The 23,366-nt window shown below is 47.9% G+C and overlaps 1 protein-coding gene across 1 annotated transcript; it reads left to right on the top strand.

Moving 5' to 3' along the window:
* The first annotated feature begins 20,376 nt into the window (after positions 1 to 20,376).
* On the top strand, positions 20,377 to 22,832 carry THRSP (thyroid hormone responsive). Its single transcript, XM_055320702.1, has 2 exons — positions 20,377 to 21,011; positions 22,164 to 22,832. Exon 1 carries the CDS (start codon positions 20,540 to 20,542, stop codon positions 20,990 to 20,992), a length of 453 nt encoding a protein of 150 aa, XP_055176677.1. The 5' UTR covers positions 20,377 to 20,539; the 3' UTR covers positions 20,993 to 21,011; positions 22,164 to 22,832.
* The last annotated feature ends 534 nt before the right edge of the window (positions 22,833 to 23,366 follow it).

Below are 23,366 nucleotides of genomic sequence, written 5' to 3' on the forward strand. Positions count from 1 at the left end.
GGAAGACTAAAGGAAGATCCAAATCATCCCCATTTTCCAAGGGAGGAAATAAAAATTTAGAAAGGCTATTTTTCTAAGTCAGGATGAAATCCAGGAGTCCGGCTCCAGAGCCTGTTGTGTCAACCACTCCCTGCCCTGCAGGCCAGGGCACAAAGCCAGCACTGCCCAACTCTCAATGCCTGCCCTCCTCCTTCCACAACCTCTTTGAGAACACACAGTGGTCTAGCCCAAATCTCCCATCAGCCTCTTATCAGACCCAGGGCCTCAGTTTCCTCACTCATGTAATATGAAGTGAACCGCTAGGCTTGATGATGGTTAAGATCCCTTCCAACAGGATCAGTCTTAGTTCCTTCTAGTGGAAGTGATGTCAGGATGAACCCTTTAAAGCCATGGGGTGCCACCTCCACTCTTAGGATCAGCCACTAGAGCACAGGTATTGAAAGATACCCGGTGTGTACAAAGATGTTCATTGCAGCATTGTTTATAGAAGCAAAAGACTAGAATAGAAACAGCTTAAATGGCCATAATTGGGACTAGTTGAATAAATTAGACTACATTCATATTGTAGAATATTCTACATCCACTACAAAAAAATGAGGCAGACCTTTATGTGCTAATATAGAAAGGTCTCCAAGATAATAATAGTAACAATAATAATATATTATAAATATACAGGCACTTCTGCATTTGCCTTGATAATTTCCAAAAAGGATATACAGGAGACTTGGTCATCATCACCTCTCCAGAGAGAACTAGGAGTCTGCCGTGGGGGAAAATCACTTTTCATTGTATATTCTTTCATACTGTCTTAATTTCTTACTGTGTCCATGTCTGTCTTCTATCTCCTTTCCCCTTCCTTCCATCTATTCTTCCTTACTCATTCTAAACATTCTCAAGAGGTGTTTTCTGTTTTTCTTTCCTTTTTTTTTTTTTTTTTAATTTTAAGTAGTCTCCACACCCAGCATGGAGCCCAACATGGGGCTTGAACTCATGACCCTGAGATCAAGACCTGAGCCGAGGGGGTCCCTGGGTGGCTCAATGGTTTAGCGCCTGCCTTTGGCCCAGGGCGTGATCCTGGAGTCCCGGGATCAAGTCCCACATCAGGCTCCCTGCATGGAGCCTGCTTCTCCCTCTGCCTGTGTCTCTGCCTCTTTCTCCCTCTATGTCTATCATGAATAAATAAATAAAATCTTTAAAAAAAAAAAAAAGACCTGAGCCGAGACCAAGACAGTTGGACAGTTAACCAACTGAGTCACTCAGGCACCTCTGTTGTTTCTTTTTGTTGTTGTTGTTGTTGTTGTTTCTTTTTAAAAAACAAGTCCTGTAGGGGTGCCTGGCTGGCTCAATTGGAGGAGCATGCAACTCTTGATTTTAGGGTTGTGAGTTCAGTCCTCATGTAGGGTGTAGAGATTACTCAAACAAATAAATAAAATAAAACATCTTTTAAAACCACAAAAACAAGTCCTGTAGAGGACTGGATTTAAGTCTTGAACTTGCTATTAACTACGTGGTCTTGTGAAAAGCTCTTCTCAATGGGCCTCAGTTTTGCTACCTATAAAATAGGGTCACTGAGCTAGGTAATTCTCAGGTCTCTTCAGAGTAGAGGTGAGGCTGAATGGCCCTGAGTGATCCACATTCCCCCAACTGGCCACAGGGAAGCAGAAGAAACTGCTGTGCATGGCTTCAGTAGTACCAATCCTGGTTACCTGAGTTTATGGAAGGTAAGCACACACACATGAACTGTGGCGGACATGCGTAACATTTCCTCCTGCCTTCTACTGACCATCCTTCCTTGTGAAGGGCCAGTTTCCCTCTGGGGACCAATCCCTCCTTTACTGCCACCATCTTGCCCACTACATGTGGCCTGAGAATGAAGTTGACATATGAAGGCAAGCAGAACTGAGAGACGTTGAGAAATTTGTTTCTAGCTATCATGGGAGCACTGACCAAGCTGTTGCTAAGGTCCCACCCTTGGAACATCCAGTTAGGTACCTCAGGTATTCCTTTGGGACTTAGGCCATTTTTACATTGGCTATATCCACCACTTACATTCTAAAGAGGCCCAGTGGGTATGGATCCTGTGCTGTGTCTCTGCCATTTGTTTCTCCAGATTCACCTCATCCTTCCCCTGCTCTGCTCTCTGGAGGTTGATCTTTAGGGAGTATTTCCACAGGCTCCCTGCCCTCTGGCTTCCATCTGCTTTTGTCCCATGGGAGGCCTAGGAGGATATGAGAAGGTAAGGAGAGGCTGAGGTCAGTGCCCTTATTGCCTCAGTCTCCTTCCCACCCAGTGCTGCTCCCCTCCTCTGAAGGTCCCAGCTCCTGTCAGGTGCCCAGTCCACACAACTATTCTCTGGGGTTCTGGTGATTGCTCTCTCCCTCATCCTCTGTAGGCTCCCTCCTGCTAATAGCCCTAGGGGACACATCACTCCTTGGTGCTGGCATACCTTCATAAAGAGTGCCATTATTACACTCTCCTCAAATATGCAGCCTGACTGAGCTCATATGTGTCCTGCCTGTAGGTATTCTTCAGTGTACATGTGTTCATGCACACATGTGTGCTCGTGCGCATGCACTGTTGCTATACCATCACATGACAGTTAATCATGAGCTGGCACAGGAAGGGAACTGATTTTCCTGGGTATTTGCCATGTCAAGACTTGGTTGCTCAACCGATTGAGCCACCTGGGCTCCCCCTGAGATTCTTCTTCATAACGCACGGGGCTTTTCCTTCATGACAAGGATGTGTTTGTTTGTTTATTTATTTAATGTTTGTCCCACTCATTAGATTCTAAGCTTCGTGAAGACAGCCAGTTTCCATACCTGTTTTGTTCACTTCTCTCATTCCAGTGCCTGGCACAGTTGTCTGCTACCCATTAGGTCCCAAATAAAGGTTTGCTAAATGAAAAAGTGGCAAAGGGAAGGAATGAACATATATTAAGGGCTTGCTTGCTCAATGTATTATGGATGATCTCAATTTCTCTTCACAACCAACTTAGTAGGTACATGTTATTGTCCCATTTTGCGGATGAGGAAACCGAGGTCAGAGAGGGAATGTGACTTTCCCAAAGTCATGCAGCTTAGAGGCGGGGTTCAAACACAGGTCCCCTGCTGTCACCACTGTGCATGTTCCCAGGTGCCCCTCCATGCCTCACCATGGGAGGGGTGGAGGAGGGATTGATCAGTGGAACTCATGTGAATCATTCCTAGACAAATAGAAACTTCAGGGAGCAAATAGAGTCTGGTTTGGCCTCGCCCCTGGGACTAGCCACTCCCAGACCCTCTTGGGCACACACACTGCCGGCCCAGCCAGGAAACGATCCTCTTCCCTGTTTGCCCTCCTGCTTTCAGCCTGGCCTTATCTGGTCCGTAAGTCTCTGCAAACACCCTGTACTTTGCCTTTCTCTGCAGGGCTGCCTATGGCTAATAATCTGCTTGCCAAGTTCCGAGGGCCGGTCCTGGACACCAAGTGTGTGGTGTGTCCCTGACATCCGCTTATAGGCCAGCTCACTAGCTGGTGCAGACAAAGCGGAGGGGTTCTCCTGCTGAGTCTGCAGGACCACCCAGCAGCCCAGTGGGTGGGTGGGGGGGATCTTTTCCTTCCTCCTTCCTTTGCTTTCAGACCCTGCCCAATTCCCTCTTTACAATCATTGCGGCCCAAACTGGGGGGTGGGGCATTTCCGAGATGTTGAGTGATGTTTTTTTGTCTTGAACTGGAAATGGTTACACAGGTGTGTCTACTTTTTGTGAAAATTACCTGGGTGCATTCCTCTGTGGATAAGTTGTATTTTAATAAAAAGTTTATTTTTTTAAAAAATCATTGCTGGGCAGCCTGGGTTGCTCAGTGGTTTAGCACCGCCTTCGGCCCGGGCATGATCCTGGGGTCTCCGATGGAGTCCCACGTTGGGCTCCCTGCATGGAGCCTGCTTCTCCTTCTGCCTGTGTCTCTGCCTCTCTCTCTGTGTGTGTGTCTCTCATGAATGAGTAAATAAAATCTTTTTTAAAAAAATCATTGCTACCCACTCCTGCCCCAGGGTTCCCCAGTACTTCTCAATACTCTCTCAATACTCCTGCAAACATATTCAGAGACTCTTCTCATTTAAGAATTTCTGATAGAAGCCTGCCCAGCAGGAGCAGGGACAGAGAAAAACAAAGGAAGTAATATGGCAGTGACCTAAGTCCTGGGACCTCCTGAGTCCTCAGGTCCCTGCTCCTGATGGGCAGTTCCCTCATCCCTCAACATCTCATAGGAAGCCCTGAAGGCCTCCCTCTGGTACAGTCTGAGTAAGAGCTTGGATACCGTCCCTACTCCTCCCCACCTCCCTTTTTATGGGCATGCTAGTAGCCTCCAGCCCAGATACTATGTCTATACTATGTCGGGGCTAGAAGAACACCTCCCATGGCTTGTATTCAGGACCTCTGCCCTTGGGTTCCTGGAGAGGAATGATCTACATCCCATCCAGCTTCCCCCGTTCACTGGCTGCCTGCCTTAGCGTGCAGGCCCCAGCCTGTGGACACCTTCTCACACAGCCCCAGGACACCTTAACCCAAAGGAAGGGGTGGTGGTGTGCACATCTAGTAGGTGGTGGTAGCAGAACTCCCTGCAGCTTAACCCAGCAAGAGTGACAGACAGTACTTCTGGTGGCAAGCAACAGAGGCCTAATGTCAGCTCCTTGAACAATAAGAAAACTTTTTAGAAGGCTGTCAATGTTCACTCTGATGCTGAGGATCAGGAGCTCGGAGGGCCCTGGCAGCAGGAGCTGATTGAGATCACACTGCAGAATGGGTGGCTTCTGCTGCCATGGTCACAGGCAGGGGCCTACCTGTACCAGGGACAAGTAGAATAAGCATCCAGTGCAGCCCCGGTGGTGTAGCGGTTTAGCGCCGCCTTCAGCCCAGGGCGTGATCCTGGAGACCCTGGATCGAGTCGGGCTCTCTGCCTGGAGCCTGCTTCTCCCTCTGCCTGTGTCTCTGCCTCTCTTTCTCTGTGTCTCTATGAATAAATAAATAAAATCTTTAAAAAATATATAAGAATCCAATCACTTGAGCTTCTCTAGTGAGAGCAGGGACTAGGAATACTGAGGCTTTAATGTGAATTTCTCCAAAAGGGAGAGCATGGACTAACAGGGAAGGGGTAGGGTTTGGACTTGAGATTGTAGTAATAATAATAATAATAATAATAATAATAATAACAACAACTATGTCTTAGCACAGGGTTGGACTGAACTGGACTTTTTGAGAAATCTCTGAGTTGGGGCAGAGGTTGTGCTACTCCTATCACACACATATCCACTATTAAGATTTGAATCAGGGATCTCTGGGTGGCGCAGCGGTTTAGCGCCTGCCTTTGGCCCAGGGCGCAATCCTGGAGACCCGGGATTGAATCCCACGTCGGGCTCCCGGTGCATGGAGCCTGCTTCTCCCTCTGCCTGTGTATCTGCCTCTCTCTCTCTCTCTCTCTCTGTGTGACTATCATAAAAAAAAAAAAAAGATTTGAATCATCCCATTTTAAAGACTGATTTGAACACGAATGCACTCTTTTTTCCATCTAGTACTGTGAGGATATCCCCCATATCACTATGGGGGTTCTGTGATGCACCCATCTGTGATGACAACACAGCCTTGTGTTGTACAAATGTGTAATAAATCTATTAAACCACATTTCATTTCTTCCTTCTTTCTTTCTTTATTCTCCTTTATACTATAAATAGTACTGCAACAAGCATCCTTTACATCTAAAACAGTGTGCAAGGAATATGCCCTTTTTTGAGGATCTTATTCCTTGTTGCCAAATGACGAGGAAGGCTGTGCCCACCATCCAAGTGCACACGGTGAGGTTGCCTCTGAGTACGTTTTTGCCTTAGGTTCAGGGTCGACCCCTGCAGCGGGCTATAAGGGCTGAAAACAAGCTGATTCACAGGGGCCCCTGACGCCCAAGCCAAGTCACCTCTATTACCGCTGTCTTCCTGCGATCTGAAGCACAAGCATTTATTTTTTTATTGGACTGATCTGACATACCAGCTAAGGAACTCATCCCACCTCCTGCTCCATGTTCTCTTTTTCTTTCTCCTGTCTTCTCTTTCTTCTTGCTTCCCCTTCCCTTTCTCTCTTTCTTTTTGTTTTCTCCTTCTCCCTCCACTTCTCCCCTCCGTGTTTCCCCTCTGACGTGGGACTTCTTTCTCTCTGCCTCTTTTCTACTTTCTCTGCCTCTCTAATCTTTCCTTTCACCTTTTCATCTTCCTCCTGGAACTCAGACTTATTTCTGTCTCTTTTCTCTTTCTCCTCTGTGGCTCTCTGTCCTCCACCCACCACTCCTACCATGTGAGTCAGATTTTCCCCAGGGAGATAAGGCAGCCTTTTCTTTGGTAGGCCTTGATTTGAATGAGCAGCGAATGTGCCTCCCACAAAGGACAAAGCTAACCAATCTCAGAATTGGGAGCTGCCTGGTAAACCAGCATGACTCAGGGCTTCCAGGTTAGGAGATGCACAGTCCATCAATCAAGCTTCCCTTAGAGGTTTTGTCATCGTGGAGGCTACAGTGCTGTGCCTGATGACTCACCAGGGCAGCCTTGGCATGGTGGCAGCAGGGTGTGGGTAGGGGCACTGGAGTTTATGTTGCTCCCAGGAGGAAGCCCCTTCTCTGTGGGCAGGCCCAGGGCTGGATGCTGGGGACCCAGGAATGCAGCAGTCAGGCCCCACGACCATGTTTGTCATTGTGTGGTCTCACATCATAAAGGTCAGGTAGGATGTTTATAAAAATGCAGGTTGCTGGGCCCCAATTCATCTTTATTAAACCAGAATATCTGGAGATGGGAGTCAGGAACTTTTGTGTTAAAGATCATTTTGATGTAAAGGCTGGTAAGTATCTGTTAGACTTCTAAACGCACACACCTAGGCTTCCAGCAGCCCACTCTTAGGACTTTCTTCTAACAAAATATCCTGACATGTATTATGTATGAGGATTTTTTTTTTTTGGCAGCACTGTTTGTATTATCAAATAATTGGGAACACCTTGAATGTCCATTAGTAAAGAATGGTTAAATAAATGGTGATGTCTCCTACTGTGGAATAATATTCAGCCATTAGAAAAGAATACAGCTTTCATAGAGACAGAAAGGACATTAGAGGTTACCAGGGGTTGTGCAGCAGAGGATAAGGAGTTATTGCTTAATGGGTACAGAGGTCCTGTTTGGGGTTTGAAAAGTTTTGGAAGCTGATAGTGGCTATGGTTGCACAATACTGTGAATAGTATTAATGCTACTAAATTGTATACTTAGACATGGTTAAAATAGCAAATTTTATGTTTTATATGTATAAATATATATACACAATAAAAAGAAAAGTGAGGTAGAACCATATGCATTAACTTGGAAAGATACCCAAAATAGATTAAGTGAAAATGGAAATTGTGTCGGGATGCGTGGGTGGTTCAATGGTTGGGCGTTTGCCTTTGGCTCAGGGCAAGATCCTGGGGTCCTGGGATGGAGTCCTGCACCAGGCTTACTGCAGGGAGCCTGCTTCTCCCTCTGCCTGTGTCTCTGCCTCTCTCCGTGTCTCTCATGAATAAATAAATAAAATCTTTTTAAAAAATGGAAATTGTGAATCAAGAAGTATAAGAATTATTAAATTATTAAAGTGTGTGTGTGTATGCATGCACACCAGGAAAAGACAATAAAGGAATCATACCACACTTTTAAAAATGGTTGTCAGGATCCTGCTAGGATTGGCAGGACAGGCCAGAGAAGGAAGATTCTTTGTCCTTTCTATGATATCAAAAGGAAGTGGTGGGATTATGTGTAATTTTGACTTTGGGGGAACGCCTGGGTGGTTCAGCGGTTGAGCATCTGCCTTTGGCCCAGGGCGTGATCCTGGGGTCCTGGGATCGAGTCCCACATCGGGCTTCCTGCAGGGAGCCTGCTTCTCCCTCTGCCTATGTCTCTGTCTCTCTCGCTGTGTCTCTCATGGATAAATAAATAAAATATTAAAAAAAATTTTTTTACTTTGGGGGTATTTTTCATATAAAAAATGTAAACACCATCCTTGCCCTCAAAGAGCTCAGAATCAGAGTGAAGAGATAGGTATAGATTGAAATAATTAGAACCAAACACTATTTGTGACAAGACCTGTGGGAACATGAATGGAATGTGTCACAGTCAGGGAAGTCTTCGTGGAGGAGGTGACTTTTTGACTCTCCTCTTCAAAGGGAACCATTCATTGCAGTTACAAGAGTCAGCTAAGTGGTGAAGTGGAGCTAGAACTCTTCTGGTAGAAGGAAAGGCAAAGGTTAGAGAGAAAGCATGAGGCCAGGGAAGTGTCTGTAAAGCCCGGGAGCTGAAATGCAGTACGTCTAGGAGCAGCTGGTCAGCGAAGGTTTTCTGCGGGGTGGGGGAGTGGGTGGGTTGGAGAGTGCCCGATCAGATTTCCGTTTGGGATGGATCTTCTGATGAGGTCTTTTCTGGGCTGAGGTTAGACACCCCGCTCTCTGGCAATGTCTGGAAATTAATAAAGTGTAAACAAAGGCTTTCTCAGTCACCTGAGAATTTCAGCTGAGGCCCCAAAGCCGAAAACATTGGCAGAGGCGCTGAGGCTAAACAGACAGGCTGGACCACCTGTGCAGTACTCCGAAGGGGGGAGGGCAGGGAAGGGCGAGGACCCAGTCGTCCCCTACTCCTCCCGGGGGCAGGGAGCAAGGAGCAAGCTAAATCCCCCAGGAACGTGGGAGGACTCTGTCTTTGGAGAGTTGTCAGAGCACTCACCCTGCCTGTTCTCCAGCCCACTCCTCACCAGGGACTGGAAGAAGCTGTCCTCCCCTCCCCTCAAGCCAGGCGAGAGGGGCTTCAGGAGAACTTTTTTTGGGAGTCTTGGAGGGGGAGTGCTGGGGTCTGGAACCTGGGGAGAGCTGGCCAAAGGAGGGGCTCCTGGCAAGGGGCTGCATGCACTTCCCGTTGCTTCCTGTGCAAGGACGTGCAGACCCCAGAGAAAGGAACAGAACGTAAGCCTTCTGGAAAAGGCCCCCGCGGGAGAGCGCTTCCATTTAGGGGTGAGGGGCCCCCCAGCAGACCGAGGCCGGAGCTGTAAGGGGGATGCTGGAGCCGAGGGGCTGTAAGCAGCCCGAAGCAGGCGCACCCCCCTCCTTGTTAGGGGCCCTGCGTTGCACAGTGCGGTGGATCTCCAAGGAGCCCAGCCAAGCGCTCCCGAGAGAAAGCGTCAGCATATGCCACCTGCCGCGCCCAGGCGACCCTCCCGGCGGCGGCCTCTCCTCCCCCGCGCGCGGCCCCGCGACCCGGGGCGGCCCCGGGAGGGCGAGGAGCCCCCGGGCCAGCAGGGGGCCCAGCCGCGGCGGCCGGAACCGGGGCTTGCGCTGCAGGGGCCTCACGTGCAGGACCCAGGCCCGCGCTTGACTCAATCACTCAACAGTAAACGGGAAACAGAGGAGCCAGGGGAGCTGCCGAGGTTTCCACCGCGAGCCGTGAAGCGGGAGCCGTGAAGCGGGAGCCGAGTCCAGACTCCGCCCGGAAGGGCAACTGCCGGGAATCAAGAGCCCCTGTGTGCTTTCACCTGCTGAGTCAAGCCTCTTTAAAAATAGCCGCAAAACATTGACGACACCTGTCCTGTAAGTGGGGCCCTGGAACCGTGACAAGATTCTCCTCCCACTCCCTCCCCTATAGACCAACCCTGTTCTAGCAAAACGAGGCGGACAATCCTCGCCTGGAAACTCGGGTGTTTCCGCGGACGACGAGTCCCCGCCGGCGGGCTCGGGGGGCGGGGCCGCGAGCTCCAGGCTGCGGAGCGGAGGGCCTGGCCGGCGCCGCAGCGCCCCCTGCTGGCGGCATCCGCAGCGCCCGCGCGCCCGCCCCGCCCCGCCCCGCCCCGCCCCGCCCCGCCCCGCCCGCCTGGAGCCCGCGACCTGCGCCGCGAGGCCCGCCCACGAGGGGAGAGGGGTGCACCCTGCAGCCAGGAGGAGGGCCGCCTCCCTCATGGGAGGGAGCTGATCCGGTCGGAAAGTGGGGGGCCAGGGGCTGAGTCCGGGCAAAAGACGGTGAGGTAGGGGGAGGGGAGGCAACGCTTTGGAAGTTTACTGCGGAGCTCAGGAGGGTGCGGGCATGTTGAGGACTCATCCGTATTTTTGCTATTTTGTGTGCCTGGGCTTTTTTTTTCTTTTTTAATTTTTATTTATTTATTCATGAGACACACACACACAGAGAGAGAGGCAGAGACACAGGCAGAGGGAGAAGCAGGCTCCATGCAGGGAGCCCGATGCGGGACTCGATCCTGAGACTCCAGAATCACACCCTGGGCCGAAGGCAGGCGCTAAACCGCTGAGCCACCCGGGGATTCCCCCCCCCTTTTTAAAATTTTATTTATTTTAGATTTTATTTATTCATGAGAGACACAGAGAGAGGTGGAGACATAGAAGCAGGCTCCCTGTGAGGAGCCTGATGTGGGAACTCCATCCCAAGACCCCAAGATCATGCCCTGAGCCAGGGGCAGATCCTCAACCCCCGAGCCACCCAGTGCCCTGTGCCTGGTCCTTTGCTCAAGCTGGTACTTCGACCTGGAAAATATTTCTCGATTTTCCTTTTTTTTTTTTTGTTAACTTATTGTATTCAAATATATTGAGAATGAATATAAAAAATTCATGTACTCATCACTCAGCTTGAGAAATAAGATGTAATAAATATAAAGTATTCTTTCACTACCACCCCGTGGCTCCTTAAATTCATGTTTTTATTCTCATAGGTTTTTATTTACTGTTCATGTATGTATCCATAAATATAGATGCAGAAAATCAGAAAAATTGTAATAGATATATCCTTTATCCTATATATACTATATATGTATACTTTAATATACACAATAGTATAGTATAAGTATATCGTGCATGTACTGTGTATATAGTAAATATGTATATATAAACATATAAACAGAGAGGGAGAAACATTTTCCCCCTTACCACCCTGCATTTAAGATTGTTCCTATCTGGGCAGCCTGGGTGGCTCAGAGATTTAGCACCTCCTTCAGCCCAGGGCATGATCCTGGAGTCCCAGGATCTAGTCCCATGTCCGGCTCCTTGCATGGGGCTTGCTTCCCCCTCTGCCTGTGTCTCTGCCTCTCTCTTTCTCTGTCTCATGAATAAATAAATAAAATCTCTTTAAAAAAAAAAAAAGATTGTCCCTATCTTTCTCTGACTTGCTAACTCCACAAAGTTGCTACCCCTTCAGGAAACTTCCCTAAGCACCTCTCCTCTCTGTCCCCTGTGCTCTAGTGATACTTACCCAGCTAGGTTGAAACGGCCTGCTTAATTGTCCATTCTTCTCCGTCATCAGGCTCTGAGCTTCCTGGGGGCTGGGATTGTGCATCAGGATGTCCCTTCTGCCCTGCACAGAGCCTGGCCGAGACGTGAGGTTCAGGTTTATTTACTTGATGGCAGGAGAATAAAGCGAGAAAGGCTAATTGAGGCCTTGAATGCAAAGGTAAGACTTTGGACTTCATCTTGGCTAATGATTTTCCAGCTGTGGTCCATGGAGCTGTGTTTTTCCGGAGGTGACCCAAGGGCTAATGAAAGATGGTTAAGAGGATGCAGCTGGGGCCTCCCCTCATCCTACTTCAACTAAATCAATTTCTTCTCAACCTGTTTCATTCATCTGGTCTCTGCACAACATCTCCTTTGAAGAACTAGAATGGCAGGTTAAAATAAAATTGAAAGGGATGAGGGTTGTGGAAAGTGCAATGTCCTAATCCTGACACCTGTGAATGTTAGGTTGCATGGCAAAGGGGAATGAGGGATGCAGATGGAATGAAGTTTGCTAATCCTTGGACCTTGAGATGAAAAGGTTATCCTGGGTTATCCATGTGAGCCTAATGCAATAACAACTTGTAACTGGAAGAGAGAAGACCAAAGAGAAGGCGCCACAAAGCAAGAAATGCAGGCAGCCTCTAAAATATGGAAAAGGCAAGAGAATGGATTCTCCCTAGAGCCTCCAGAAAGGACATACCCTGCTGACACCTTGATTTTTAGGCCAATGAGACCTATTTTGGACTTCTGACCTCTGGGACTGTGAGATAGTAAGTTTGTGTTGCTTTAGCCACACAGTTTGTGGTAAATTGCTACAGCAACCATAGGAAGCTAATACAAGGAATTACCAAAGATAATTTGAGTTCAAGAGGGGCTGGTCTTTCTTGTACCATAGTAAGATTGTGCCAGGAGGAATCATAGAGGAGCAGGAGCAGGAGGCATTGGGGATCTCAGGCTGGAAAGAGAAAGGAGGCCCCAAAAGATGGTTGGGGATGGATTGAGGGTTGGAAGCCTGAGAACCCACAAGAAAGAGTTCATAGGCTAAGTTTTAGGTATGAGTTTATGGCTCTTAATCCGTGCCACCTGCTTTCCCAGTCAGGCCCCCTTCTCGCACCTGTCCAAGGTTGGGCACAGAGTCCTTAGTCACCTCCTGGACTCTGGCCTGGGTCCCAGCCTGGGGGCCAGTCCCATGGACAGAGTGAGTGGTCTTTCCAGGGAGGGAGCTCCTCAGTCAGGGACTGGCCATGTTAGGAGGAGGCAGCTGAGCCAAGGCTCTGGCACTAATGAGTTCTCTGGATTCCGCGTGCCTGTGCAGGTGTTGACAGCCTTCCCCCTGAGGGTTTCCCCTGGGGGGAGCTTAGTAAATGTGTGTTAAATGAACAAGATAAAAGAAGGAGTGAAGAAATTCCTGGGAAGCATACCCAGGTAGACAGATTCCCACAGTTTTTATTCATACATCCTTTCAGTCAATAAACTAAGGAGACTTTCTTGAATTCCTGGGGTCCTGGATCGAGTCCCGCATCGGGCTCCCTGCATGGAGCCCGCTTCTCCCTCTGCCTGTGTCTCTGCCTCTCAGTCTGTGTCTCAAACAAATAAATAAAATAAATATAAATTGGAGGGGCACCTGGGTGGCTCAGTCCATTAAGAATCTGCCTTCAGCTCAGGTCATGATCCTAGGACCCTGGGATCAAACCCTGCATCAGGCTCCCTGCTTAGCGGAGAGTCCACTTCTCCCTCTTCCTCTCCCTCTGCCTCTCCTGCTGCTTGTGCTCACGCTTTCTCTCTCAAATAAGTAAATGAAATCTTGAAAGAAAGAAAAGAAAGAAAAGAAAAGAAAGAAAGAAAGAAAGAAAGAAAGAAAGAAAGAAAGAAAGAAAGAAATATAAATTGGAGCCTCAGTATTTTCATCCAGAAAGTAGAGATTGGGTTACACGATTGCTATAATCCACCCAACTCTGATGATCTGGACCTTTGACCAATTTGCAAGGGAGCATTTCTGCCTCTGCCTCTTAGCAAGTCCAGAAGCCCTTAGGCTGACCCCAACCTAGTTGCATCAGCAGGAGGAAGGACTGGACTTTCCTAAAACTGAGGGAGGACTGTGATAGGGAGGAAATTGGGAGTGGAGGCTGGGTGGGAAGACCTGCTAGTTTCCTGGGTCCTACTCTGGTCAGCCCTGCACACAGAGCCTTTGTAATAGTGAAGTTTGCTGTGGATTCTCCGAACTGCAGAGATGCCTGTATTACCAAAAGAGAAGGCCTGGGCCTCTTGGGGTGACCTAAGGACTCCAGAGAAGGGACCTTGTCGCTCCCTCAAATGGCTCTCTCTTACCTGGCCATTGCACTCCTGATGTCTCAAAATCCTCCATTCAGAAGACAGTGTTTTGTTTCTTTCTTTTAGCTTGAAAGTGTCTTGACTTAGTCCAGATCCTCAATTTTGCACTTCGTAAACCGAGGGCCAGAAAGGTGGAGTGATTTGCTTAAGGTTACCCAGTGAGTTGGGTGAGCCTTTCTTTTCTTTCTTTCTTTCTTTCTTTCTTTCTTTCTTTCTTTCTTTCTTTCTTTCTTTCTTTCTTTCTTTTTACAGATTTTATTTATTTATTCATGAGAGACACAGAGAGACACAGAGACATAGGCAGAGGGAGAAGCAAGCTCCCTGTGGGGAGCCTGATGTGGGACTTGATCCCAAGACCCCAGGATCATGACCTGAGCCAAAGGCAGATGCTCAACCACTGAGCCACCCAGGTGTCCCTTAGTTGAGTCTTTAAGGAGAATATTTTATGATCAGTAGCACTAATTGTTCCCTCACTTGGGAGATAGATCCTCCAGAAATGGAGCATTCAGGTCTCAGGACAGATCTTTCTTCTTCCCTGGAGTAATAACCATGTTTGGAGTGAATGCTTGACCCCTTGGCCACAGACAAGGTCCATGCCTGGGGACCTTGTTGAAATGCAATTTCTGATTCAGTGGGTCCTGGGCAGCACCTGAGAATCTGCATTCCTGATGAGCTTTCTGGTGATCAGATGCTACTGGTCGGCAGACCACACCTGTAGGAAGTAGTGAGGCTCCAACTCATTATTATCTTATTATTTTAATTTATTTTATTTTATTTTTAGAACATGTCACAATGTGATATTGTCATACTATTCATTGTGCATATGTTCAATGTGCTACTTTCTCTCAACTAGATATAAACTGCCTGAGTGGGATACCTTGTCTGCTCTGTGCCTTTTTATGTCTCCAGGTCCAGACACAGTAAGCTCTCAGTATATGAGGTTCCCTGGGTTCCAGAGAGCTAGGACCACGTCCTGTGTCCTCCTGCCTCCCCGCGGCACAGCAGGGAGTAGGAGTGCACCAAAGGCATTCGGTATCTGGGGGTAGGGGGTAAAACAGCTCTTGACTCCTGACCCCTTGTGTTCCTCACTGGATCAGGACTGAAGTAATAGTATAAACAAAAACAGCTTGAGGCCCACATATATCACATGATGTGAATGTATAAAAGTCATTTTTAAAATTAGGAAACTTGTTGCAACCTTAGTCTAGTCCATTCTCTAGCTGCCTGGGCCCAAGCTTAGTGGGGGTTGCTTGGACACTAGCAGCCTCAGACCATTACTTGATCATCTTACCCCTTGCACCACATTCACATGGTGTTCCTGGCCCTGACGCTCAGGGGCCTTGACCCTAGTCCATCTGGGGCCAGTCTGTTTATCCAACTTCAGGCTTTCGGATCCCCTGAGGGTGAGGCCACTGGCAGCTTTGCAGAGGTCATTCAAGTAAGGCCTCACTTGGTCTGTTTCCCCCCCTAAGAGCAGGGAAGCAAGGAAGGTGGATATAGGGAAGACTGGGGAAACTCAGTGAGACTTGCAGTCTAGCCTAGCTTCTGCTACCTCTCCCCACCCTATGCCAGGACTTCCTTACCAGCAATGGCCCAGCTGGACCAGATAATCTCCCAACCCTGGGATGTGGCATCTTGAGAGCAAGGACCCCTGAGTCCAGTGGACCTTGGCTGAAGCAGCCACCTGTCCTGCCCCCCCTCACGCCCCCTGAAAAGACCCCACGTACTCTCCTGACTGTTGGTGGGAATGTGAACTGTGCAGCCACTCTGGAAAACTATGTGGAGGTTCCTCAAAGAGTTAAAAATAGACTTGCCCTACGACCCAGCAACTGCACTACTGGGGATTTACCCCAAAGATACAGATGCAGTGAAACGCCAGGACACCTGCGCCCCGATGTTTATAGCAGCAATGTCCACAATAGCCAGACTGTGGAAGGAGCCTCGGTGTCCATCGAAAAATGAATGGATAAGGGATCCCTGGGTGGCTCAGTGGTTTAGAGCCTGCCTTTGGCCCAGGGCGTGATCCTGGAGTCCTGAGATCAAGTCCCACATCGGGCTCCCTGCATGGGGCCTGCTTCTCCCTCTGCCTGTGTCTCTGCCTCTTTCTCTATCTCTCTGTGTGTCTCTCATGAATAAATAAATAAATAATTTAAAAAAAAAAAGAAAAATGAATGGATAAAGAAGATGTGGTTTATGTATACAATGGAATATTACTCAGCCATTACAAACGATGAATACCCACCATATGCTTCGACGTGGATGGAACTGGAGGGTATTATGCTGAGTGAAGTAAGTCAATCTGAGAAGGACAAACATTATATGGTCTCATTCATTTGGAATATAAAAAATAGTGAAAGGGAATAAAGGGGAAAGGAGAAAAAATGAGGGGGAAATATCAGGGAGGGAGACAGAACATGAGAGACTCCTAACTCTGGGAAACGAACTAGGGGTGGTGGAAGGGGAGGTGGGCGGCGGTGGGGGTGACTGGGTGACGGGCACTGAGGTGGGCACTTGATGGGATGAGCACTGGGTGTTATTCTATATGTTGGCAAATTGAACATCAATAAAAAATAAATTTATGAAAAGAAAAAAAAGAAAAGACCCCACGTTCCTTTTTTCCTGCCTTTTGTTCCTTTCCCCTCCTACTCCTGTAACTTGTCTGAGTTCGGCCAATCCCCTTAGATCCCGTCTCTCTGTCTTCTAATTGTAGACGCTGGGCAGCCACTAATTCAGCAACATTTCATCCAGGGCCTTCCATCTGCTAGGTGGATCTGGAGGTGGTCTCAGTTGGTAGCCTGATGGCCACATGGACCGTCCTCTCCAACCTCCATAGGGTCCCTTGTGTGTTCTGCACTCGTTCCCTCATATGGCTTGTTTATTCTCCCAATGACCCATTTGTTCACTTTCTCCATTTTTACTAACACCCATTCACTCACTTATTCACTCATGTTCGTGACACCCACTTGGTTCCTCTGAAGCAGGCCCAGGAATACATCTGGGAATAGACTGACTCAAGATAAGATGAGGTCATAAATGCAGAGGCAGGATAACAGAAGGCAAAGGAGGTCATGTGCACGTGTGGAGTCCCCCAGAGTCTGAACTTGTGGGTCCCTAACGAAAGCTCCCTCTTTGAATAGATGGGGCAGAGAAGGCCCAGGGAGGCATCGGCTGGCTCGGGGCACTAGGTAAAAGATTAAAAAGCTGCCACTTGGAGGGCACTTCTGGCCTGCCCATCATACTGGGGTCAGCTTTTCCCAGGCCTGTTCACATTATGTTTTCCTTCTGAGCCAGACACCCTGGGCTGGGTTCAAAATACAAGAACTAAGGCAGGGTAATGCCCTCAATGACCTGGACATGGATTCAGAAAGAATTATACAACCAGGGCTGAAAGGGCCTTCCCTTCGGAGAGCTCCCAACCCTTCACTTTACAGCCTTGGGCACTGGAGCCCAGGGACCCTGCTTGCAAGTGGGCCTAGCAGCAGCCTCAAGCCCAACCACAGTGTCTAGCCTCGTGGTCTTTGGCTGTACCCACTGCTTAGCCATCCTGAAAGTTTCAATACAAAGGAAGCCTCCTTTTCCTGAAGAGAAAACATTTTAAGAATATTTTTTGTCAGACACCTGGGTGGCTCAGTGGGTTAAACATCTGACCCTTGATTTGGGTTCAGGTCGTGATCTCAGGGTCATGAGGTCGAGCCCCTTGTTGGGCTCCATGCTCTCTATCCCTCTGCTGCTCCCCCCCGCTCCCTCCCTCCTTCTCTCTCTCTCAAATAAATAAATAAAATCTTTAAGAAAAAAAGAATGTTTTTCCCAATAAAGGTCAAAAACAAACAAAAAAATGTTTTAGAGCCAGAAATGAACTGATCAAATATTTACTTAAGTAACCTGTACAAATTAAAGTCTTTCACTTACCTTATTACATTTAGAAAACTTGCCCTTTTCTGCTCATAGTTGAAGAAACAATTTTATGCAAATTCTTTATCCCACTGACTGGTGGAGGTAATATTGGGCTCGTAAAGTACTGGGAGAGCAACCTAGACAATGAAAACTCCTTCCCTGAAGAGTAATTCTGGAAAAGAAGCTCAGGTTAGCACCTGCAGTTGCACATAACTCCTGGGAGAGCAGGTATGGCTGCAGCTGCTCCAGTTCCCTCACCTGCTGGAGTCCTCACTACTGCCTTCTGTCAAGCCAGGGACCCTATTTTTCAAGGTGACTGGACATTATGACCAAACGCCCTAGAATGTATCGAGAAATGAATCTTGATACATTATACAGTTCGTATCTACTGAGCATTGGCAGTGCTGGGCCCTGGGATGGGTACAAAACGAACTGAAATGTGTAGCAGGTCCTAGAATAGAGGAATAAAAGAAGGTTGGGGGAGCAGAACAGAGGAAAATAGAAGAGCCAGGAGGTAGTGACATTTATTGAGGTCTTGCGATATGCCAGATATTTCATAATCATCTGTAATCCTCAAAATGATCTGTGAGTAGGAGTTATTACTCATCCCAAATCCTCCTTTCCTAAGAACTAATAATATATATTCTTAGGTTGATTACTTTACCTTTGTGGACCCCAATTTCCTCCTCTGTAAATGGGGAACTCCTACCACATGTCATTGTTGGGAGAATTGAATTCTGTTTTAAGCACTGCTTAGAAAAGTAAGCCCCCTTGGGATGCCTGGGTGGCTCAGTGGTTGAGCATCTGCCTTTGGCTCAGGGTATGATCCCAGGGTGCCAGGATCAAGTCCTGCATCGGGCTCCCTGCAAAGAGCCTGCTTCTCTCTCTGCCTATGTCTCTGCCTCTCATGAATAAAACATAAAATCTTAAAAAAAACAAAACAAAAAGTAAGCCCAATGTTATCATGATTATACTAGAGGAGGAAGCTGAGGCTCAGACAGGAGCAGTGACTAGTCCAGGGCCACACAGCCATAGGGAGGAAGAGATGCTTCATGTACTCTGTTCCACCCCCTGAGCTGTGACACAGGAAAGGTTAAAGTGGAAGCTTTGCCCTTCACAGCAAGCCCATGACCTGGACTTGGCTGCCCTCTCTGCCCTGGAGAAGCAGAGCCACCTGTCCAACGCAGGATGACTCCAGCTTGCCCGTGGCTGTGTGCGTGGGCAGTCCATGAAGGGCACTTGATGAGAGGGACGTCCTTGGTTTTCCTCTGAGGGCCCGAGAGGTAGGCCTCAACTTGCCTCATGATGGCTGAGAAAGTAGGTAAGTACCTCCCCTGTCATTTGCATTTCTCTCACCTGAAAAGAGGACAAAAATATGTTTCTGCTTCATAGGGCTGCTGTGGAGATTGAGCAAGTTAAAGACTGGCAAATGGTGTTTCACACAACCCTGCTGTGCTAACGTAAGTGTGGTCAAGGTGGGCAACTTTGAGGTGGGGTGAGGTGAATATTATAATTTAATGGGGAGGAGCCAAAGGGAGGTAGAATTCAGTTCAACATAAAGGTGATTTTTCTTGGGGCACCTGGGTGGTTCAGTGGTTGAGCATCTGCCTTTGGTTCAGGTTGTGATCCCAGGGTCCTGAGACTGAGTCTTGCATCAGGCTCCCAACGGGGAGCCTGCTTCTCCCTCTGCCTACGTCTCTGCCTCTCTGTCTGTGTCTCCCATGAATAAATAAAATGTTTTTTAAAAAAGATTGACTTTCTTATAGCTATGGTCATAGGCATGGGAGTGAGTGGGCAAGTGGACGATGATTATTCAGGAGGGTGCAGAGGGGGCTCCCACTCTGGGGTGGGGGTGAGGGTGGCTTAGTTGAGACGAGATCCCCTCCCAATTCTCTCCTCCTCTCTCCCCACTGCTGGGGCAGAGCATACCTAGCTGATCTTTCCACCCAAAGCGGTGTTGTGAGCAAGTTCCTGAACCGGAATTTGGAAGGTCTTGTTCTCCACTTGTACAACAGGTGACTCCGACACCTGTTGTACAACTTTGCACCTCTCTCTGGGCCTCAATTTTCCTCCTTATCTCATAAATAAATACAGCAAATGCAATGTGTCAACTGCGATAATGTGGCTTCCAAGACTGCAGGGTTGGAGGACTAGGGCTGTGGTGAAGAAGCATTATAACTTGTGGAATTACAGGTTAAAGTTGAGAGTGATCTGCATTCACCTAGAATCATCTGGGGACTGTGCTATGTGGTTTATAAAGCACTTTCATTGGCTTTATCTTATTCTATCCTTTCAACACCTCAAATTTACAGCCAAGGATATGGATCCAGCAAACTCGTATAACTTATGCAGCCTTGAACACCAGTCCAGAGCACTGAGAGGTGGGAGAGAGGTGGGTCTGGGCTGGCATCCCAGCTCCAGTGGGACCATGGGCAAGTTACTTTAACTTAGTGTAGAACTTGATGTGAAGTTAGGTGTTTGATTAAGTGTTAGCCAGCAAACAACCAGAAAACACAGCTGGGAAGCTGCAGGATTGGGCTTCTGGCTCCCATGTCAGTGCTCTTTGCCCCAGACTAAGCTATTTCACTTCAAAACCTTCCGGCCTAGTTCGTTTCAAAGCCAAGGCACCCCAGGTTGAAGAAGGAGGCAGGCAATGAAGAGGCAATTTGGTCTCAGATAACCTGAAAGAATTCATGACTGCCCTGGGGCAAGAGCACCGGTTGCCAAAGGGAAAAGCTTCCCTCTAACTGGCCAGTCAAGCTGATGAATGAAGAGGCGGGCTTTTGCGGAGGCAGTCCCAGAGTGCTGAAATGACAGAGGGCTGGCCGGTCTGTCTTTGGGCGGATGGATCACCTGATACAGACCTTGGTGCCCAAGCTCTGGGATTGGCCTCAAGAAGGGTTGTGTTGCCCCAATGACTGGGCTTTTGCATGCTGTCCAAGTGCTGTCACATCCAGACATAAAAGTAGTCTCGAAATAGTGCTGGGGCAGTGTGCTGGGCACGGAAGCAGCAGCCACCATGCAGAGGCAAGTCAAGCGCTACCCCAAGAACTGCCTGCTGACTGTCATGGATCGCTACTCGGCCGTGGTGCGCAACATGGAGCAGGTGGTGATGATCCCCAGCCTCCTGCAAGACATGCAGCTGAATGTGCACGGGCACCAGGCTAAGGATGAGGCCCCCAATCTCTACAACTACTTTATCATGCTCAAGGCCATCCGCGTGGATGTGGACCATGGGCTGTTACCCCGAGAGGAGTGGTGGTCCAAGGTGGCAGGTGGCAGAGCCCATGAGGCTGAGGCTGAAACTGCAGAGACAGAGGAGGATGAGGAGGAGGGGTTCTTGGGGCAGCTGGACCTAGAAGCCCAGTTCCACCTTCACTTTTCCAGCCTTCATCACATCCTCACCCACCTTACCCTGAAAGCTGAGGAGGTGACGAGGAAATACCAGGAGATAATGGAACAGGCCATGTAGGCCTTGGATTCTAGGGAAGGTAATGGTGGCATCGGTGGGTGTCAGAGTCCACACGGGGACAATCCAGGGGAGACGAGCTGGAGCAGTGGTGCAACGCAGTGGGAGAGGGAGAGCCTGGGTCTCAGGCAGGCACCCTCACTTCAGGGTATTAGGGTTCTGACCTGGGAGGGCTCAAGGCCAGGCCTGTCTTACTCTCTTGACCCAGGATTGGTGAGTAATGGCCATAAACCTCACAGTGACAGTAGGGAAGGTGGCCTGTGAATGCATACCTGTGTGCACACGTGTGTTTGTGCATGTGTGCGTTTACTAGTATGTGAATGCTTGGTCAACAGCTTGGGTTCAGCTTCTGACTCCACCACTAAGGCCTTGGTTTCGCCGGCTCACTTCTCTGGGTTTCCGTTTCTTCACTGAAGATTAACAGTAGTAGTAAAAATAACTACCGGCACTTGAATGGTTTTTTAGTTTAAAATCACTTGCATATCAATTTTCTAATGGAACCATCGTTCCCTTTTATAGATGAAAAAACTGGGGGCCTGAGAAGTGAAAGGAGTCCATGGTTACTCAGGGAATAGCAGAGCCAACACATGAAGGAGCCCTGGAAGGGTCCAGTCCCCTTCCTCTATGCTAGCAGGTTGCCTTCACACCTTAGGATTCCACAGTCTGGCTGCAGGTGGGGCTCAGGGATGAGAGTAGAGAAATCTGGTTTTGTGCATCAACTATACTTCAATTAAAAAACAAGAACAGAAATCCAACTTGTTGGTGTCAACTTCGGCAAATGCAAGCCACAAGCACACTCCTTGATCAGCCCAACTCCTTCAAAGACCAGAGCAGCAATTCTGTGCCAGGTTTCAGCACACCATGACCTGGTTTTCATAAGGGCGATCTGGTCTAGCAGTTTAAAAATCTGGGCTCTTGTCCCGGTTTTTCCACTGACCTCTGTATGACCCTAGGCAACTGATTTCACTGTTCAGCAATGCGGTGTCCCTGTCAGTAAGATGTGGGGATACTAGTTTTTATCACAGCTCTGATAACTCAATCTTAGGTTGTTACCGCACAGCCAATTTTCCTACAGCAACACTACTGTTGAGTCGCTGCATTTTCTTTCCTACTTCAGAAGGCATGTGATATTAATTTATACTAACCTTGTTTTTTAAATTTCTGCTCTCCACAGATCCCTTTAAGTGACGGAAGGCAGTGACTCTGGTAAGGACATGGAACAGTTGACTAGCTCTGATGCAGACCAGAATGGCCTGGACCTGCAGCTGGAAGCAAAGGCGACTTGGTTCTCTGGGATGCTTCCCTGCCTTTCTCTGAGCACCAATTTGTGGACTTGGCACCAGGCCTTTAGAATGCTTGTTGCTATTCATAGCTCTTACTTCTCTTAGCAGTTTGAGGTGGTGGCCAATGGCTTGTGAGGGACTAGATTATTACCTGACCAGTGTCGTATGGTAGAAAGAACGTAGGTTTTAGCATCTGACCGAATGAAATTCACATCCTTTCTCTGGGCATTCACATGATCTTCTACGTTATTTAGCCCATTGGAGCCTAAAATTCCTCATCTATAAAATGCACTATTACTGGCCTCACAAAATCTTACAGAAATTAAACAAGATGATGAATCAAAAGCAGCTGGCATGTGAGTGCTATCATATTATAGGTTGACTTTTTTTCTCCCACCTTCACCTTGTTTTTGTTCTATCTCTTGCTTTTTACCCTTCAGGACTAAGGGATAGTAAAGTCCTTCGGATGAATGCTTAATTCTTTTCATTCTTGTATCTGCCAAGCAAGAGTGAATTATAAACATATTTGTTACAGTAGCAATAAAAAAAATAAAAACTTGTATATATCTTTACTACTTCTTTATTACTTCTAAAGTAATTTCTCAGGCATGACTTCATTTTTAATCAGTGAGACCCAAGAATAGACATGGAACTCATCTGATTTTGCCCAGCAACCATATGCTTATAATCATTTTAATTTTAAATCATGTAGAGAAATAATCTTAGTAATCTCCCAAAACTAATCTGATTATAACCTGAGCTTGGGGGGATCCCTGGGTGGCTCAGTGGTTTAGTGCCTGCCTTCCGCCCAGAGCATGATCCTGGAGTCTTGGGATCGAGTCCCACATTAGGCTCCCTGCATGGAGCCTGCTTTTCCCTCTGCCTATGTCTCTGCCTCTCTCTCTCTGTGTCTCTCATGAATAAATAAATAAAATCTTAAAAAAAAATAATAACCTGAGCGTGGAAACTTTTTGGACAAATATTTGGACTCAAAAAGTCATAAACAATAAGTTTGTCCCAGGTAGGTGGGATTTTTCCTTTTAATCATGCCAAGCATTAGCTGCTGAGCCCACTTTCTCCAAGGTGATCCATCT

Source organism: Nyctereutes procyonoides, unplaced genomic scaffold (assembly GCF_905146905.1).
Source record: "Nyctereutes procyonoides isolate TBG_1078 unplaced genomic scaffold, NYPRO_anot_genome, whole genome shotgun sequence".
NCBI lineage: Eukaryota > Metazoa > Chordata > Mammalia > Carnivora > Canidae > Nyctereutes > Nyctereutes procyonoides.